Genomic DNA, 16,110 nt, shown 5'->3' with positions numbered 1-16,110 from the left:
CCTTTGTAGGGCTTAAGTAGGCTTACATGAAAGGCATTGTGTATGAGCCAATGGTTGGGCAACTTGAGTTGATAAGCCGTCTCATTAATGGGCTTCAAGATTTGGAAAGGACCATAGTATCTTTTTGCTAGTTTAGCATAATACTTTTGATGGCCCGCAGGATTTTTGCCGTTCGTTTGCCTTAATCGAGCCTTAGGAAACTTATGTAAGATCCAATCATTTTCTTTGAACGTTAAGGCCCTTCTGTGCTTATCAGCAGCAGCTTTTTGTCGTTGTTGAGAGATGGATATAGCCTCTTTAATCTTTTGAAAAAATTCTTGTAGGTCACGGCTATACTCATTGGCGGCGAAGATCTTTCCATGTACTTTGAGTAGCAAGGGACTTTTAGGTCTTCCCTCAATGATCTCAAAAGGTGCTTTTCACGTAGAAGTATGTACAGTATTATTGTAAGCATACTCTACAAGAGGTAAGTACTTTTCCCATTGTGAGCGTTGATCTACTTTGGTAACATAAGTCTTGAGTAGATGAGTATCGCAAGATTGGCTATCTCACTTTGGCCATCCGTTTGTGGATGATAGGCCGAAGGGAAATTCAATCTTGTTCCTAGATTTTCAAAGAGACCTTTCCAAAAATTACTGGTCATTCTAGGATCTCTATCTGACACGATGGATGTTGGTAATCCATGATGTTTGAAAATCTGAGATATGAAGAGAGTTGTCATTTGGTGTGCTTTAATAGTCTTTTTGACAGGAATAAAGTGTGCTTGCTTGCTAAACCTGTCGACTATTGTCCATATTCCTGTATTCCCATGGATAGACTTGGGTAATCCAAAGATGAAATCTGGATATACTCTCCCATGTTGAATTTGGAATAGGCAATGGCTGGAGTAATCCAAGTTGCTTCCCTCTATCTTATTTGGTCTTTTGGCATACTACACATTTTGAAACATACTCTTGTATGTCCACTTTCATGGTAGGCCAATAGAAATGCGTCTCTACTCCTCGGAGAGTAGGTTGAATATCTCTATGCCCCTTATAGGGAGGAGCATGGGATTCATACATAACTTTCTCACGAAGGGAATGGGTAACACATAGCCTATTGCCATGGAGAAGATAACCATCCTGCAAGGTGAATGATTCCTCTTTCTTCCCCAAAGCAAGGGCTGACATTATGTTTCTAAAGTTAGGGTCAGTAGCATACTCATCTATCATAGAAGATAGATCATTGTGAGTAGCTATAGACACCGCATTAAATTTTGGTCATCATGAAAGTGCATCGGCCACTTGATTGTGCTTACCAGCAACGTGAGCAATATGGAAATTAAATTGCGAAAGAAAATTTTTCCACCTCATTTGTTTGTCGGAGAGCTTGGTTTGCATCATGAAATCTTGAGACTTAGGTGATCAATTCATAGAATGAATGAGAACAGCTAAAAGCTCTTTCTCATAAATGTCCAAGACTCGTTCATCAGTGTTGAGCCTTCAACTCTCATATGCTATGGCATGCCCTTCTTGAAGCAAAACTGTCCCAAGGCAATCACCACAAGCATCACATTGGACCTCAAATGGCTTTGAGAGATCTGGAAGCACAAGGACTGGTTGGGAAGTAAGCTTCTCTTTGAGCTTATCAAAAACATTTAGCTCCTTAGCAGTCCATACATACTTAACGTTCTTCTTAGTTAAGTCGTGTAGTGGTCCTACTACTTGAGATAATTTTGATATGAAGCGTCTATAGTATGCGGACATACCAATAAAGCTTCTTAGCTTATGTAGATTCTTTGGGTTAGGCCATGCTTTTATTACCTCTAACTTTGATGGATCCATACGGATACCATCTTGAGAAATAATATGACCTAGGTATTGAATCTCTTGAAGGAAAATATCACTTTTCTTTTGGTTGAGAAAAAGCTTATTCTCCCTCAATGCTTGAATAATCACTTGGAGGTGTTGCTTATGTTACTCCAAAGACTTGAAGTAGATGATGATATCATCAAAGAACACTTCAGTGAATTTATGGTACGGTCTAAAAATTTTCTCCATTAGACGATTGAATTTAGCTGGTGCATTAGTCAAGCCAAAAGGCATGACTAGATATTCATAAAGACCAAACGTTGTGCGAAACGCGGTCTTTAGGATATCTTCATCCACTATCCTTATTTGATAATAGCCACTCTTAAAGTCAATCCTACTGAAGTAGGTAGAGCCTTGTAGCTTATCAAACAGATCTTCTACCCAAGGCACGAAAAATCTGTTTTTGATAGTGATATGGTTTCGTGCTCGATATTCCACACACATACGGTATGTACCATCTTTCTTTTTCACTAAAAGGACTGGAGAACAAAAGGGAGAGGAACTAGGCCTCACCATCCCTTTGTCTACCAATTCATGTACTTGCCTCATGATCTCCTCTTGTTGAGCTTGTGAGACTCAATAAGGAGGCTTGTTAGGTGGTGAGCTTCCTGGAAGGAGCTCAATGCGATGGTCATCATCCCCTCGTTTTGGAGGTAAGTCCATAGGGATATTATTGATGAACACATCTTGGAATCCTTTCAGAAAATTAGACAAGTTTAACTCTTCTTGATTCCTACAATTGACATTTGATGAATTATTAGGATCTTTTAGAGACTCTTTGACAGAAATCATGTATGCAGAAACTAAGCTCTTCATTGACTTATTAAAAGCAGGAGGATTTACGAGTGGAATAGCACGACCATGCTCACTAGCATCTATATATATGTTCTTTCCCCATAGGTAAAGTAGATTCTCCTTTCAGGGAACTTCATATTGGCAGCCATGCGATCAAACCATGGGGCCCCTAGGATAGCAGCCTCATGTTGGAGAGGAGAGATGAAGAAGTCTTCTTTTGTCGACATAGCTTTGGATCGGAAGCCTCAACTTCCCAATCAAGGGAGTAACGGAGGCTTGCTGTACCTTGAAATCTGCGTCAGCGTTACCATATCTTCCATCTCGAAAGCTTGAATGCCCAACTTGGTGGCCAACTCCGGTGATATAAAGTTGTGAGTAGAGCCAGGGTCAAACAAGATGAAGGCATCATGCTCTCTTACCTTTCCCCAAGCATAGGAAAGTGATGATCCTTTGCAATGAGCATCCTCTTTTGGAGCTTCGATGGTGGAAGCCCTAGGAATCTCATTGCGAGTATTCTTCTTGGGGCAAGAACGATAGCCATATCCTTGCTCCCCACACTTAAAACACCAATGGTCCTTGCGAAAAGCTTCAAGCTCTTCAGGAGAGAGCTTGTTTTTACCTTTATAAACTCCCTTCTCCTTGGACCGATTGTTGTTGTTGTTGTTGGAAGTGCCTTGGGAAGAATTTTGACATTGGTTGTCCTCTTTGCATCATTTTTGCCTAATTTGTTGTCCATGGGATTGACGTTACGTCTAGCCCCTTGATGGAAATTGATGCGTGAAGCAACCATGGTGTGATGGATTACTTCGCTAATAGTACAAGGCCGTTGAGAGTTGATGTATTCGGCCATCTCTTCAGGTAATCCCGCATAGAATTACTGCCTTTGCTCGGCAAAGTCTATCTTTTGAAAGACAGTAGCCTTGAGATGTAAATCCCAAAACTTGTCTACATACTTGTGGATAGACTCATGAGAGAGAAGCTTCAAGCTGCGCCATTCGGTAAGCATTTTGTCCTTTGCATCGCTTGCAAGGAATTGCTTCATGATGGAAACTCGTAGAGTTTTCCATGTCTTTGGGGCTTCACCGTTTGCCACAAAGGCTAGCCCACCATTGACGAGCTGATTTTTGAAAGTGCATAGCTACATAGTGTAGCTTGGAGGACTCAGTAAAACCCTCGTCTCCAAAGGCTGCATCAAATTGCTGGATGAAGGCCAACACTTTGTCAGTAGCACCAAATATGCCATCATAGGTAAGAAAAGAGATACTCTTCCCCCCTCCTTGAACTTCTTTAGCTTTTGTGACCTTTGCCATGTAGAGAACGATTTGCGATGTCCTCCCCTCTTGTATTCTCTAGGAGAATAGCCATAACTTTCATCTGAAAAGGAGGAAGGTGAAGAAGAAGGAGAAGAGGGTGACCTCTGCCTAGCCCTTTTCTTCCTTTGTTTCCTCTCTTCCCTTTCGGAGTGATGAGGAGAAGGACTATGTGTTGATCTTTTCGTCTTGGGAGGAGTGGGCGATCGTCTAGACCGTCGTCTTTGTGGAGCCACATCTTCAGAGGAACTTAAACTTTCATTACTTTCTTGCTCTTTGAATTCCTCCTCTCGAATGGGAGAGTCTTCTTTTGGGGGTCTCTTCAAGAGGCCTCCTAAGCTCTCTCTCCTCTTGGAGAGGAATGGAAATTCCATAAGCACGAAGTTGTTGAGTAACTTCGGCTTGCAAAGGGGTTGCCCATAGCTTGCTGCAACCTAGTGACGAGATAATTCACAAACATGGGAGCATCATCATTAGCACCTTCATGTGCAAAATCAAAGCTATCAATGTTCATTCTACTCTCTTGATTATTGTCAGCCATGTTAACAAAATTTATGTATGTACTTAGTGTATTCTTTGGCAATTCAAAACCTTAGTTTCCACTCCTCTTAGCCTTTGAAAATCGGCTCTTAAGTATCTACACCCACCGCTCGAAGTGGTTAATTATAGAGAGTAGAGGAGTAGGTCTAACATAGCAGAGTTGTCGAGGGCTAGCTCCTTTTGGACTTCTTATGGCTCAATAATGGTAAAGTTGTAGGCAAGTCTAAAAAGAATCCATTATTAAGTCCAAAGCTCTCGAGGTGTGCACCATATCCCACATAGTGGGCTCAACAAAACCGATAATAGATCCCAGTTCCACTTACCCTAATATAATTAACAACATCAACCATTTATAGGCTACTTAAGGACCTCTATTCTTAAGCAAGAAAAGAGAAACCAAATGCTCTGATACCAATGTAATGGAATTGGCCTATCTAACTTGAGAGTAGCAAAAATTAATGAGAGTATGTTTGAGAAATGACTTTGTGAGCATAGTGGGTGAACATAATTGAAGATAGCAACATAATCATAGAAATTAGTTAACTTGGCATGATCAATACTTTTGCAAGAGAGAGAATTTAGAGAACATGACAATAGTTGATGACCGGATTTATGTGGAGCTGGTCCCCCCTCCAATAGGCATTTGTATTATGATTTCTTCCATTAAGAGAGACTTGTTACAATACAATCTTTGTGTTCCTTGTGACCTAGGTGATGCAATGAAGATGGAAAGCTTCATGCATCACAAGCATAACATAAACTTTGAAGAAAGCTTTAACTATCCCAAGCCTCAGTCCCAAGATCTCAAACACCTTCGAAGGTGGAGAGAGATAGAAGGGAATGAGGGTAGGGAAGAGGAAGAAGAAACATTTCATAGGAGAAAGAATTAGTTCCTCACTTATCATAACTCTTCTTGCTAGCATACATAATAGCATAGTAATGAAGATGGAGAAGATGGCAAGCTCAAGCATTGAAGCATGACTCTTGGTTGGATTTGCACTCCATAGCCAAGAGTGTTGGTGTAGGCTCTCAACTTCTCAAGGAGCTTGGAGAAGGAGATGGAGCTTTTGCACTTTGCATAGCACACAATGAGAGTGTTTGTGAGTGTGTGTGGGTATACCCCCTAAGCAACCCCCTAGCTTGCTTGGGTTGACCCCCCCTTGTAGCTCATGCTTGAAGCTCATGGGACCTCTCCAAGCCTAGCCAATCACAAGCAGGAGGCATTACAAGCAACAAGGGTAGCCTTGGGACAAGTGTCCCCCTTTCCCCTTTGAGAGAGAGGACTTGATAAATGCAAAATCAATTAATTAAATCTCCTAAATTATCATTGGACCCCTTGGGTGGCCAACCAATAGGCTTCAAGCACACCATGAGGGCAACATGAGGAGGAACTTGACAAGTGTCCGTTTTGCTTTCTTTGTACCATGCATGCCTTGTGTGAGTGTGTGGGTGTTCTCTCTCATCCCCCATCTTATAGGGCTCACCCCCTCCTTGTAGGGATTGAATCTTGACCTTTTGACACCTCAAGCCCCTTATGCATAGGCCCAGTTCCCACCACAAGCTTGGCCCTTAAGCACTTTAAGCTTGGGCTGGGTTCTCACCTCAAGTGAAACCCTAGCATCTCAAGCATGACAAGCACCTCAAGCATCTCAATCATCAAGCACCTCAAGCACCTTAAGCTTGGGCCGGGTTCCCATCTCAAGCTCAGCCCTAGCTTACCTAAGGTCAAAGGACTTTTACACTTAACTATTGGAGGTCTTCAATGAAGCTAACCCTAAGGTCTTATGCTCCATTGGTTAGCCTTGCTCTTTGATAGACCATCTCTCATTTGGGCCCCTTTACCATTGGCCCCGTGTCGAGATAGATCTATAAGCACATCTCAATATCTTAACCCTTGTTCCCGTTTATTCTCCCACATTAAGTGATCAGTTTAATATGAGAAAATCATTTAGGTTGGTTAGTTTTTATGACAAATGTGGGCAAAATGGAAGAAACTTCGATAGTGAGTGTCTCCCATTGGCGCTGACAAGTCTAACTGACAAAACACATCATAAACCTATTGAGTATAGATACGAGAGAAATCATGTGAGAAGTATATGGTGGTTTGTGAGGTACATGTAGCTGGTACGTGTGGTGGGGCCTTGTGTTGCAAAGGGAGAGTGAGATGTAAGTATGGTCAGGTACAATGGTGTGGGGGTAGAGTCATGAGAGATGTGATCAAATGTTTTGTCTTCAGACCTGAGAGTGTAGTCCACTATGCTATCTCCCTTTAAAACTAATGGTTGGATACATGTGAGACCTCCCAAATCTGGCCAATGAATCATCTTGTAGTAGATAATAAGTCCGTATTATGCTCTCAATTTGAGTAGGTGTTATCCATGCGTCTCTTTCCTACTTCATTGGGTATTGTCGCTTTGCCTCCTCTCCCACTATCACAATCTTCAACCCTGAGGGGGCGAAGTAGCAAAGAGGAATGTATATGAAGCTCCCCTTATGTTGCTTTAGTTTGATCCATATAAAGAGAGCCTCTTGGTTGCATGCCATGATCTTTATCCTCCATGTAGCTCTCATATGTACAAGATTGCCACCCCTCTTTATCCTCGGGAAGTGTTATGGTGCAGACAAGTCCAGTGTAGGGACTCCCAATAAAACCCCTATACTCTTGGTAGGCTTCTTTTAGGGTCTTAGGCCTCGTTCAGGCTGCGCGGTGGAACACATAAGTGAGAGGCGTGCCTCTATGTTGGGAAAATTCAATTGGAGAGACTGACCGAGGGCTCGTATCCGGGGCCACCAAAACTCAGGCGACCTCAACATCCCCGGACATAGTTCTGTGTGGAGCGCTTTTCAGTGTAGGATGCGGACAGAGTGTTGAACTCATGGCCCAACTGAGCACATGCCAATGAGCTACCTAGACAAGCTGCTGTGATTTGTGGAATCTTTGGTAAAAATTTACAATGAATCTGTTGTTTTTGCATTGTGCGAACTACATTGCCTAGGCAAACTTGCAAGGCTGCCTCTGCCTTTGCGCAGTCTAAATGAGGCCTTAATGAGAAGTATAATGTCTCTATGGAATCTCTTCGAATTGCCTTGTGTACGTCCATATCCTTTGCAATTCCATACCACCATGTTTATCTCTGTGTGAAGTGTTTCATAAGCCACAAGTTGCTATTTCATAGTCTTGCCATCAATGATGACTAAACCATCATCTTTGCACGCTTGTAGGACTCCCTCAACACTAAATACCATGGGGTATTTAATCAACCCCAAGCCATGGGATCGACGACACACAAGCAAGGCTCAAAAACAAAAAATAGTGTGCACCGTCAAATGCTGTTTGAGTTTACTTTTTCTCGTTTGCATTTACAATATAAAGTTGTGTTTTGCCTTAGGTACCATCAAAAGCTACACGCTCGCGTGGTTAGGGCCATGACATGTCATGGGACAAGTGGTGGGTTCGAGTCACCTCGTGAGCATAGACTACGACATTTTTTTTGACTATCCAATTGCCTCAAGATTCCTCTACTTGGGTTTATAGATGTTGATCCCATCTCTCTAGCTTCATTACTCATCCCCTGTGGGACTTAGTGAGGTGGGTAGGACTACAAGACCGTCTATGCTCTAAGTGCATTTGTATAAGGTAGAGGAGAGGGGAGGTGTGAATTTCCTTTGAGGCACATTGCATAGGCCTGCCATGGCAGGTCAAGAGAGTGTTAGATAAGGACGACCACCAGCAAGCATAGGACGAGCAGTTGGGGCGAGTTGGTTTGGATGACCCTTAAGTGTGAGAATGTCGGCGAGCAATGGCACCAGGACACGGGTGGATGAGCCACGTCTCTATTTGACACCCTCGTTTTTAAGAGGGGATCTACGGTCCCACATGATTGTTCATTGTGGGCCGTTCGATTCATATGGAGGAAAAAAGAAGGGTGTGTGGTGATGGGATTCGACCTCGGAACCTCCCCCCCCAATGCCATTGCTTTACCACTACACTATTGTGCGCGTATTGAAAGGCATGGAGAATATCAGCATTATATTGTGTAGTCCTAGCTGCTCGTCACGATCTTAGTTCACACTAAGTTTACTTTGAGTTTACATCCAAGTTCACAACGAGTTCACATTTGTTCGAGTTTACATCTAATTTACATCAAGTTCACATTTGGGATGAATGGCTGTGATCTTCGCCGAAAAGCGACGTCGATTTTCAGTCGTAGATCCCCTCTAAAAGAATGAGGGTGTCGATTAGTGACGAGGGGTGAATGAGCATGCGCCATCGGCAGTCAGGGCCAAATCTTGGTATGAAGGGACGAGCTGTTGGGTGGTTTGAAGGTAGGGGTTGAGGATTCAATCCTTGTCTGAGAATTTGGGTCTACTAGCAGAGAGGGTTGAGTGCATAAGGCGAGTTTTATTCCTAGAAACAATATGTCAGCGACCGTGAGCCAAGCATTGGTTGATCCGGCTTGAGATATGTGCGGGGGGGAAGAAGCTCAAGGATTTGAGGTTCACTAAGTCTCTGATTCAAAATTGGAAGCTGTGGAGGCTCAATATGCCAATTCCGGAGGTGATGGCTCACTAATGCAAAACTTATGTCTCAATGGTCATGCTTCAAGGATGGAATCGCTTCTATTGAGATAGATAATTTCATTGTGCATAGATTACGCTGTAAAGAGTTGTATAGGTGGCTAGACTCGTCTGTGCCGGTCAATCAGCTAACAAGAAAGAAGCTGAAGCTTCTGCAGTATATTTCAAGCATGGAGCAGGAGACATGACCCACTGCCCCTATCGCAGTGACTCAGCCATTGTTGCAATATTACTCCCCTGTGAGCAGCAGGTTGGACAAGCATGACTGCTGTCACTCTCAAGTATGTCGTGGGTGTGCCATCTAGTAGAGACACAGAGACACTGCTTAATGTACAAGAAGGAGTGAGTTCAAGTGACAAGGTTCCCTACCTGAGGATGGATCTGAAATTTATTGATGCTAGAACTAGTGTATGTGCATGTACACAATGGCTTTGCAGAGTTATGGAAGGTCTAGAAATCTCATAAGAGTAGAGCATGCAGATGCAAAGAAGTTGTGGTGCTTTCACAGTCTGGATAATAACTGGGAGAGCAAGCAGATACTCTGTTCAAGACCAGTGGGTACATTTCTATTTACTGCAAAAGGGGAATAAAGGTTTTTTTAACATCTCAACCTCTTGAGATCATAGTATTTTCTCATCAAATACCTGCTCAAGCAGAGTGTGAATCTTAATACTCTTTGAGATGATCACCCATTCCATGTGTGCTTCAAATGATTTGGGTGTGATTAACTTAAGTAAGCTGCAGTTCTCTTAGAGCGTGGAAGGCCACAAGATTCTGCAAGGATCAATCGTCGGCTGTGGGGAGTACTTTACTTCAAACTTCCGACAAATTATCTGCTTGGCAAACTCTTTGGCTGCAATGATTAGTATGACCAGAGAGAGTGCATGTGTAACAGGTGGCTTTGGGTAGGATGCCTGCTATCTTAGTGGGTGAGCAATATATACCAGCCGGTGGGCAAGTGGATTGAGTACGGAGACGAGGGGGCCAAGCCCATCCCTTATCCACTGGTCTAGCAAAAGTGACCCTCTACTCTTGTCAAAGGTGCACGGTCTGCGCAGTCCATTGCCCAAGGCCAAGAGATTTTTAATGACTATAGTAGTTGAGCAGCTGTAGACTGACTACAGAGATGAAGAAAAGTAACAATGTCAGCCTGTATCTGCTGTGTTCTTGCAAGAGAAGGTCAGCCCCTACGATCTATTGCGGTGTTACAACTGGATGGCTATGCCTCAAACAAAGTGCCTCAAGTATGCACATTTGTCAGGAGATTGCTAGCAAGCAGTAAACTAGAGACGGTTTTCTAAGGTGACTAAGAAAAGTTTTCAGATGACAACCATGTAATAACTTGAACATCTAATGTTCTATTCAGAGTACATACAAAACAAACCTTTGGTATTTTCTTATATTTTTAAACAGAAAGAGTCCCATTTGTTCTCTGATGATTGAAGAAATCTTGCAAAAGCACCATTGTTTGTTTGATTCTTAAGTTGGAATTGAGGGTGAACAGAAGCTGATATTACTGTTCTGCAGGTCTGGATGTGTTCATGTCCATCTGATTTCTTGTAATTTAGTCTAACTTGTAACTTTCAAGACTCAAGGATGGCCTTCTTTCTTAAGCTATGGCAAGATTTAACAAACATGAAGGTGCGCATCCCTTAACAGTGAAGTACAAAAAGTCTATAAAGAGGAGGTTCACTTTATATGTTTTCACAAGTCTGGGTGTGCTGCTTGCCTCCTGCCTACTCTGTTTTAGTGATGGGAAGGGCTTACAAGAATAGCCTCCTGACTTGACTCATTAGAGTTGAGGTTTCACTTAAAGAAAGTAACGACATCCAGATTTCAGCTATTAGTGTTTGAAATGCAGGGATCATGCTTTTGCTCATGGAAATTTAAAAGACTATAGAGCAACATAGAAACCCCATTTGGTTTTGCTTGTAGAAAATGTGAAGGGATATAAAATGACTTAGAAACACTTGGGATCTCTAGTAGCTGTGAACAAACAAATTGTGGCACTCTCTTTGAGGACGACATTATTGATTACAAATGGCACCTCGGAGACTGTGAACTTCCTTGGACAAATTAAAGAATGCAGGTAATGGCAAGTTTGAATTGATTTTTTTTTTGAAGTATGGTGTGTTTCCTCTTTATGTAGTATAAATGGAGTCAGCACCAGGAGTTCCTGGAGAACATGAGCAAGATGAATCTGCACGGAGTGTTCTCAATTCAGGGGAGAAAAGAAGCGAAGAGGATGCATCTACTGCTTCGGTTGAGAAGTGGCCAGGTTGGCCGGGAGACAATGTGTACAGATTGATAATACCAATACATAAGGTGGGGAGCATCATCGGAAGAAAGGGAGAGCACATTAAGAAGATGTGTGAGGAAACAAGATGTAGAATCAAAATCCTGGATGGCTCTCCTAGTATGCTCAAGAGAGTGGTAGGTTTTTTTTCCCCCTTATTTCTTTAGAATGCTGTGCAGTGTGCTTGTCCTGATTTTGGCATTATTACTGTCAATAGACGACAGGTCCCTGATAAGATAATTTCTTCTTCCTTGAGAGTCCTATCTTTGAGACCAGGATGAAAACTTTTGAATCAAAGGAGTAAAACAATTATAGAAAGCCTCAAATTGCTGAAGTGAAATGTCTCCCAAAGGGAAATAATCATGAAGAGACTGAAGGAGCTGAGTATGAAAGTATGGGTAGGCCCTAGGGCAAAGCTGAATAAGTGCTGCCATGATGAAAAGCCTGCTAAAGTTGATTGTGTGTATGATAAACAACCCAAGAATGTACTCGAACTTTGATAATGGTGGATTCCGTTGACCAAAAATCTAGAAGAATCTTTCAAAAAGGCTTCAAGGTAAACTATATTGCAGCCTTTGTGTAGCATCACAAAAAAAATCTTGAGCATGTGAAGAACACCACAATATACATGACATTGGTGGCAACAACACCATAATGCACCGACATGACACCATAATGCACTGACATGCTAGCAGGACCCCAATAGGAAGCGTACATGTGAGAGCCCATCAAAAGAAAACCTGTTTGTTTGAAAGCAATTTGCACTTCCAAGTCTTTTCTAGAATACTTTTCCACCAACAAAGAGATTTGTGCAAATTCCATCAACAATTACCTTGCTCTGAAATCCAAGGTGGGGCAATGAGCAAGCAATGTGCATTCGTGGCAGTAAGCTCATGAAAACCAAAGGAGTAGCAGCCTTGGAGATCAAAACACCAATCCTGCAAATTTTCCATAATCGCAAGCAAAGGAGTTGGTTGAACAGGTGTAAGAAGTTGCCTAATAGCTCTCCATATTGGTCCATGATGCATCATGCATTTCCAAATGTTGCTTTCAAACAGCCGCAGGACAGAAAGAACCATACCATCCGTATCAACCACATCATCAACATGACATATACCAATCATAGAGAGATTATATGCGTTCCTTGGAAAGGCCAATGCTAATGGCTGTAGAAATACTCCGCTCCAATGTGTACTTTGAGATCGCAATGAATTGCATTTGGAAGCGCCATCTTGCTTTGTCTACTCTTTGATAGGACCGATATACTTTCAAAAAAAGCACACGATTGGAGCTCTGATACCAATGTAGCAGGACGGGCACCACATGCCAACAGAAAATAACAGATTGAATAACTTTAAGCACTTCAAATAACAACTAAACTGAAAGAGATACACGACACACGAGATGGGGATTGGCGGAGTTCCACCCCAAGAGAGCACTGGCCCCAAGCCTTGGCACCCCTTTCGGTATATCTTTTATAGTGCTTCAACATGGTACAACTCCCATGGCTCTGCTTTGCATCTCCTGCGGGTGACTGTCAGAGTGAGAGTGATTGTCACAGTGAGAGCGCATGGGTCATATTTAAAGGCCCTTGGCCTCTAAGAGCAGTCACATGAAAAGCTTCAAGTTCTAAAAGCATTTGATCTCAAAATCGTGGAGTCTAAAAGCTGTCAGCACACTTAATGGGAAATCCGTACTGGCACGTCAGTAGCTTGTTAGCGCGAATTACGGTAGTCTGTATAGTGCCACGTGCCACGTCAGCATGTCAGTACTAATTGCGGGATGTCCTTACAAGCCTGCCATGTCATCAACTTCTTACACAATTTACTATTTTTGTGTGTGTGGGTGGGTCCGGATTCTAATTGTCTTTGGGTCACCTGGGCCCCATCGGACGGGGTTTCCATAGGTTGGTAACTCTTTAAAAATTGGTCCCACTCGGCGAGTATCCGTCGGTGAGAACTCCTATATAATGCCACCATGCCTCCTTGAAAGCTCTTCCCTCCCTCAAGCTCTCAACCTCTCACATGCTCTAGCCTCTCCCTCAAGCCTCAAGGGCTCTCTAGACACTCGAGTCTCTCCTTCTCCCTTGGGCCTCAATGCTCAAGCTTGAAGCTCGGAGCTCTCGACTCTTAGACTCTTTTCCCCTCATTCTCCCTCTCTCTCTCTCTCTCTCTCTCTCTCTCTCTCTCTCTCTCTCGTCTCTTCCTCTGTAACAAATTGTTGACGTGTCAAAGCCCTGAAGAAGGGAGCCAACTTGCAGATGTCGGCCGAGGGGCCTAAACCCTAAGAAGAACAAGTAAAAGAAGAAGTGATGATGTGGTTGCTCGAGAGCAGAAAACCCTAACCCTAAAACCTGCAAACCCTAATTTCTGCAAGAAACCCTAATTGCTGCAAACCCTAATTCTGAAAACCCTAACCCTAAAACCTGCAAACCCTAATTTCTGCAAGAAACCCTAACTCCTGCAACCCTAATTTCTGCCAAAAACCCTAACCCTAACCTTAAGCAGCAGACAAATTCCGAAAATTGCGCTGACATGATGACGTGGCAGGCTGTACGGATTTTCGTAAATTGCGTTGGCAGCTTTTGGCATTGCTTTTTGGACCAGAAGTTTTTGAAAACTTTTTATGTTTTTTGGACGAGAAGCTTTTGAGTTTGAAAGCTTTTCATATAAACTGCCTATCAGGCCAAGGGCCTTTAAATATGAGGCTAGGGCTCATTCTCTGGCATGCTTCCTGGAGAAGGTGCAGAGTCTGGAGTACCGGCTTGTACTTTGATAATGCAATATAAAGAAATACCGAAAGGGGCGCCAAGGTTTGGGGCCAATACTCTTTGGGGTGGAATTCCGCCACTCCGTGTCGCGTGTCATCTCTCTCTCTCTTTCAGTTCAGTTGTTATTAAAGTGCTAAAAGTTTGTTCAGTCTGTTCTTTTCTATTGGCACGTGGTGCCCGCCTTGTGACAGTGGTATCAGAGCATCAGGCGTGTGCTTTTCTGAAAGCATACCGGTCCTACAAAAGAGCAGACAGAGCTTTATTCAAGGATATCTTCGCCCTGCAACCCGGACTTATTAGCCACTCCCACCCTTACTTCATCGTGCATCGGGCGTGCTCCCGTCTTCACCGCAGTGTCTTGCAGGGCATAAGCCAAATGTTGATGTCTACAGCTACCAAGCAGCATACTCCAAGTACTTGGCAAGCTTTCAAGAAAATATTTGCCCGAAGTTATATGGTTTCTGACATCTTCCTTCGAAGTGCAACTTCTAGCAGAGTGGGGTATCCTGAAATGCTTGCCATGGAAACCCTAGCAGATTATAAGTTGAAGTTTCTCGACATCTCCCAGTAGATGTCTCTTCACGAGCAGATGAACTTGGAGACCGAGTGCGATTGCTATCTTGGGACTACCATCGCCGCCGAAGAAACACTGTTTGTCCAAGAGCTGATGGACCATGCTGTGCTCGGCTACGACCTTATGGAAGAAACCTAACCCTAATTTTTGGTGCAGGTTTCAGGATGGAAAGTCAGTCGACTTTTCGAGCTCGACTGATGTCGAGATTGCTTTTTAAGTTGTAGTTCTGTTTGAGCTTGTTTGAGCTTGTTTGGTGATCTTGTTTGGAATTTGTTTGAAATGGATGGTATCTGTTTTGAACCTGTTTTGGTGCCGATTTGAATTGTTTGACTCTGGTTTGATACTGGTTTCAATGATTGGTGATTTTACTCCCAGGTGGAGAAGTGAGAAATACTGTTTTGGTATTGTTTGAACCTCGAAACGACGCAGGCCGATGCCTAGGGAGCGTTTCGTTGTATGTTTGAAAACCTCCGAACGACGCAGGCCGATGCCTGGGGAGCGTTTGGTTGTATGCTTGTAAAATAATTGTTGGTGTGACTCCCGGCCCGGACCTGGATGGTTATGCGGGAGGAGTATTAAGAAGTCCGAGCAGTGGTTACTCTCAGCACCTCCAAACGACGTAGGCTGCGGTTTGGGGGGCGTTTGTTTGTAAAAGGCCTCTATATCTCCCGGCCCGGACCTTTTTAGGTTATGCGGGAGGAGTGATGAGGGAGTCGTTGAATATCTCCCGGTCCTGACCTTGTTAGGTTATGCGGGAGGAGTGTTCATCGGCGGCTTTATGTTTCTATGTCTTGTAACATGCATATGTGAGCATTTGTGTTGCATTGTGATGTGCCAACCACTGAATATTCCTAATTGGATGAGATTGCCTGGGCATGTAATTTTAGTGCATCAAGACATCCGAGGAAGATCAGTACGGTCTAGGTGTGATGGCTAATTTTACTACGCCGGAATATCAAGAGTTCCGATCTGGACGAAAGGAGAAGCTAACTCCTTGATCAAAACAGCCGATAGGAGCAGCTAACTCCTTGATCAAAAGAGCAGAAAGGAGAAGCTAACTCCTTAATAAAAAGAGCAAACTGATTGTCCCTCGGAAATTTTTGAGCTAACTTGAGTTGTTTTGCAAATATGCTGTAATCGCGGACGATTACTCTCTTTCAAGAAGGGGAGATGTAACAAATTGTTGACGTGTCAAAGCCCCGAAGAAGGGAGCCAACTTGCAAATGTCGGCCGAGGGGCCTAAACCCTAAGAAGAACAAGTAACAGAAGAAGTGATGATGTGGTTGCCCGAGAGCAAAAAACCCTAACCCTAAAACCTGCAAACCCTAATTTCTGCAAGAAACCCTAATTGCTGCAAACCCTAATTCTGAAAACCCTAACCCTAAAACCTGCAAACC

General features: G+C 43.2%; 1 protein-coding gene across 11 annotated transcripts in view; it reads left to right on the top strand.

Annotated features, from left to right (window-relative positions):
• Window positions 1-8,706: 8,706 nt before the first annotated feature.
• LOC147421578 (flowering locus K homology domain-like) overlaps window positions 8,707-16,110 on the top strand; it is a 53,410-nt gene continuing 46,006 nt past the window's right edge. For 4 of the 11 annotated variants that reach the window (XR_015186875.1, XR_015186872.1, XR_015186877.1 and 1 more), the window contains exons 1-2: window positions 8,712-10,375; window positions 11,223-11,506. Coding sequence is in view for 4 of the 11 variants with exons in the window: in XM_086503794.1 (XP_086359920.1) it covers window positions 11,228-11,506 (279 nt within the window). In the remaining 7 variants the exon portion in view is untranslated. Of the gene's footprint in view, window positions 10,376-10,600; window positions 10,715-11,222; window positions 11,507-16,110 lie in introns of all 11 variants that reach the window. The other 7 variants (XR_015186874.1, XR_015186873.1, XM_086503796.1 and 4 more) reach the window with 5 other exon arrangements.

Source organism: Adiantum capillus-veneris, chromosome 27, assembly GCF_014529385.1.
Source record: "Adiantum capillus-veneris isolate H3 chromosome 27, ASM1452938v2, whole genome shotgun sequence".
NCBI lineage: Eukaryota > Viridiplantae > Streptophyta > Polypodiopsida > Polypodiales > Pteridaceae > Adiantum > Adiantum capillus-veneris.
The sequence above is the reverse complement of the archived record's forward strand: the minus strand, read 5'-3'. Positions and strand labels throughout refer to the sequence as shown.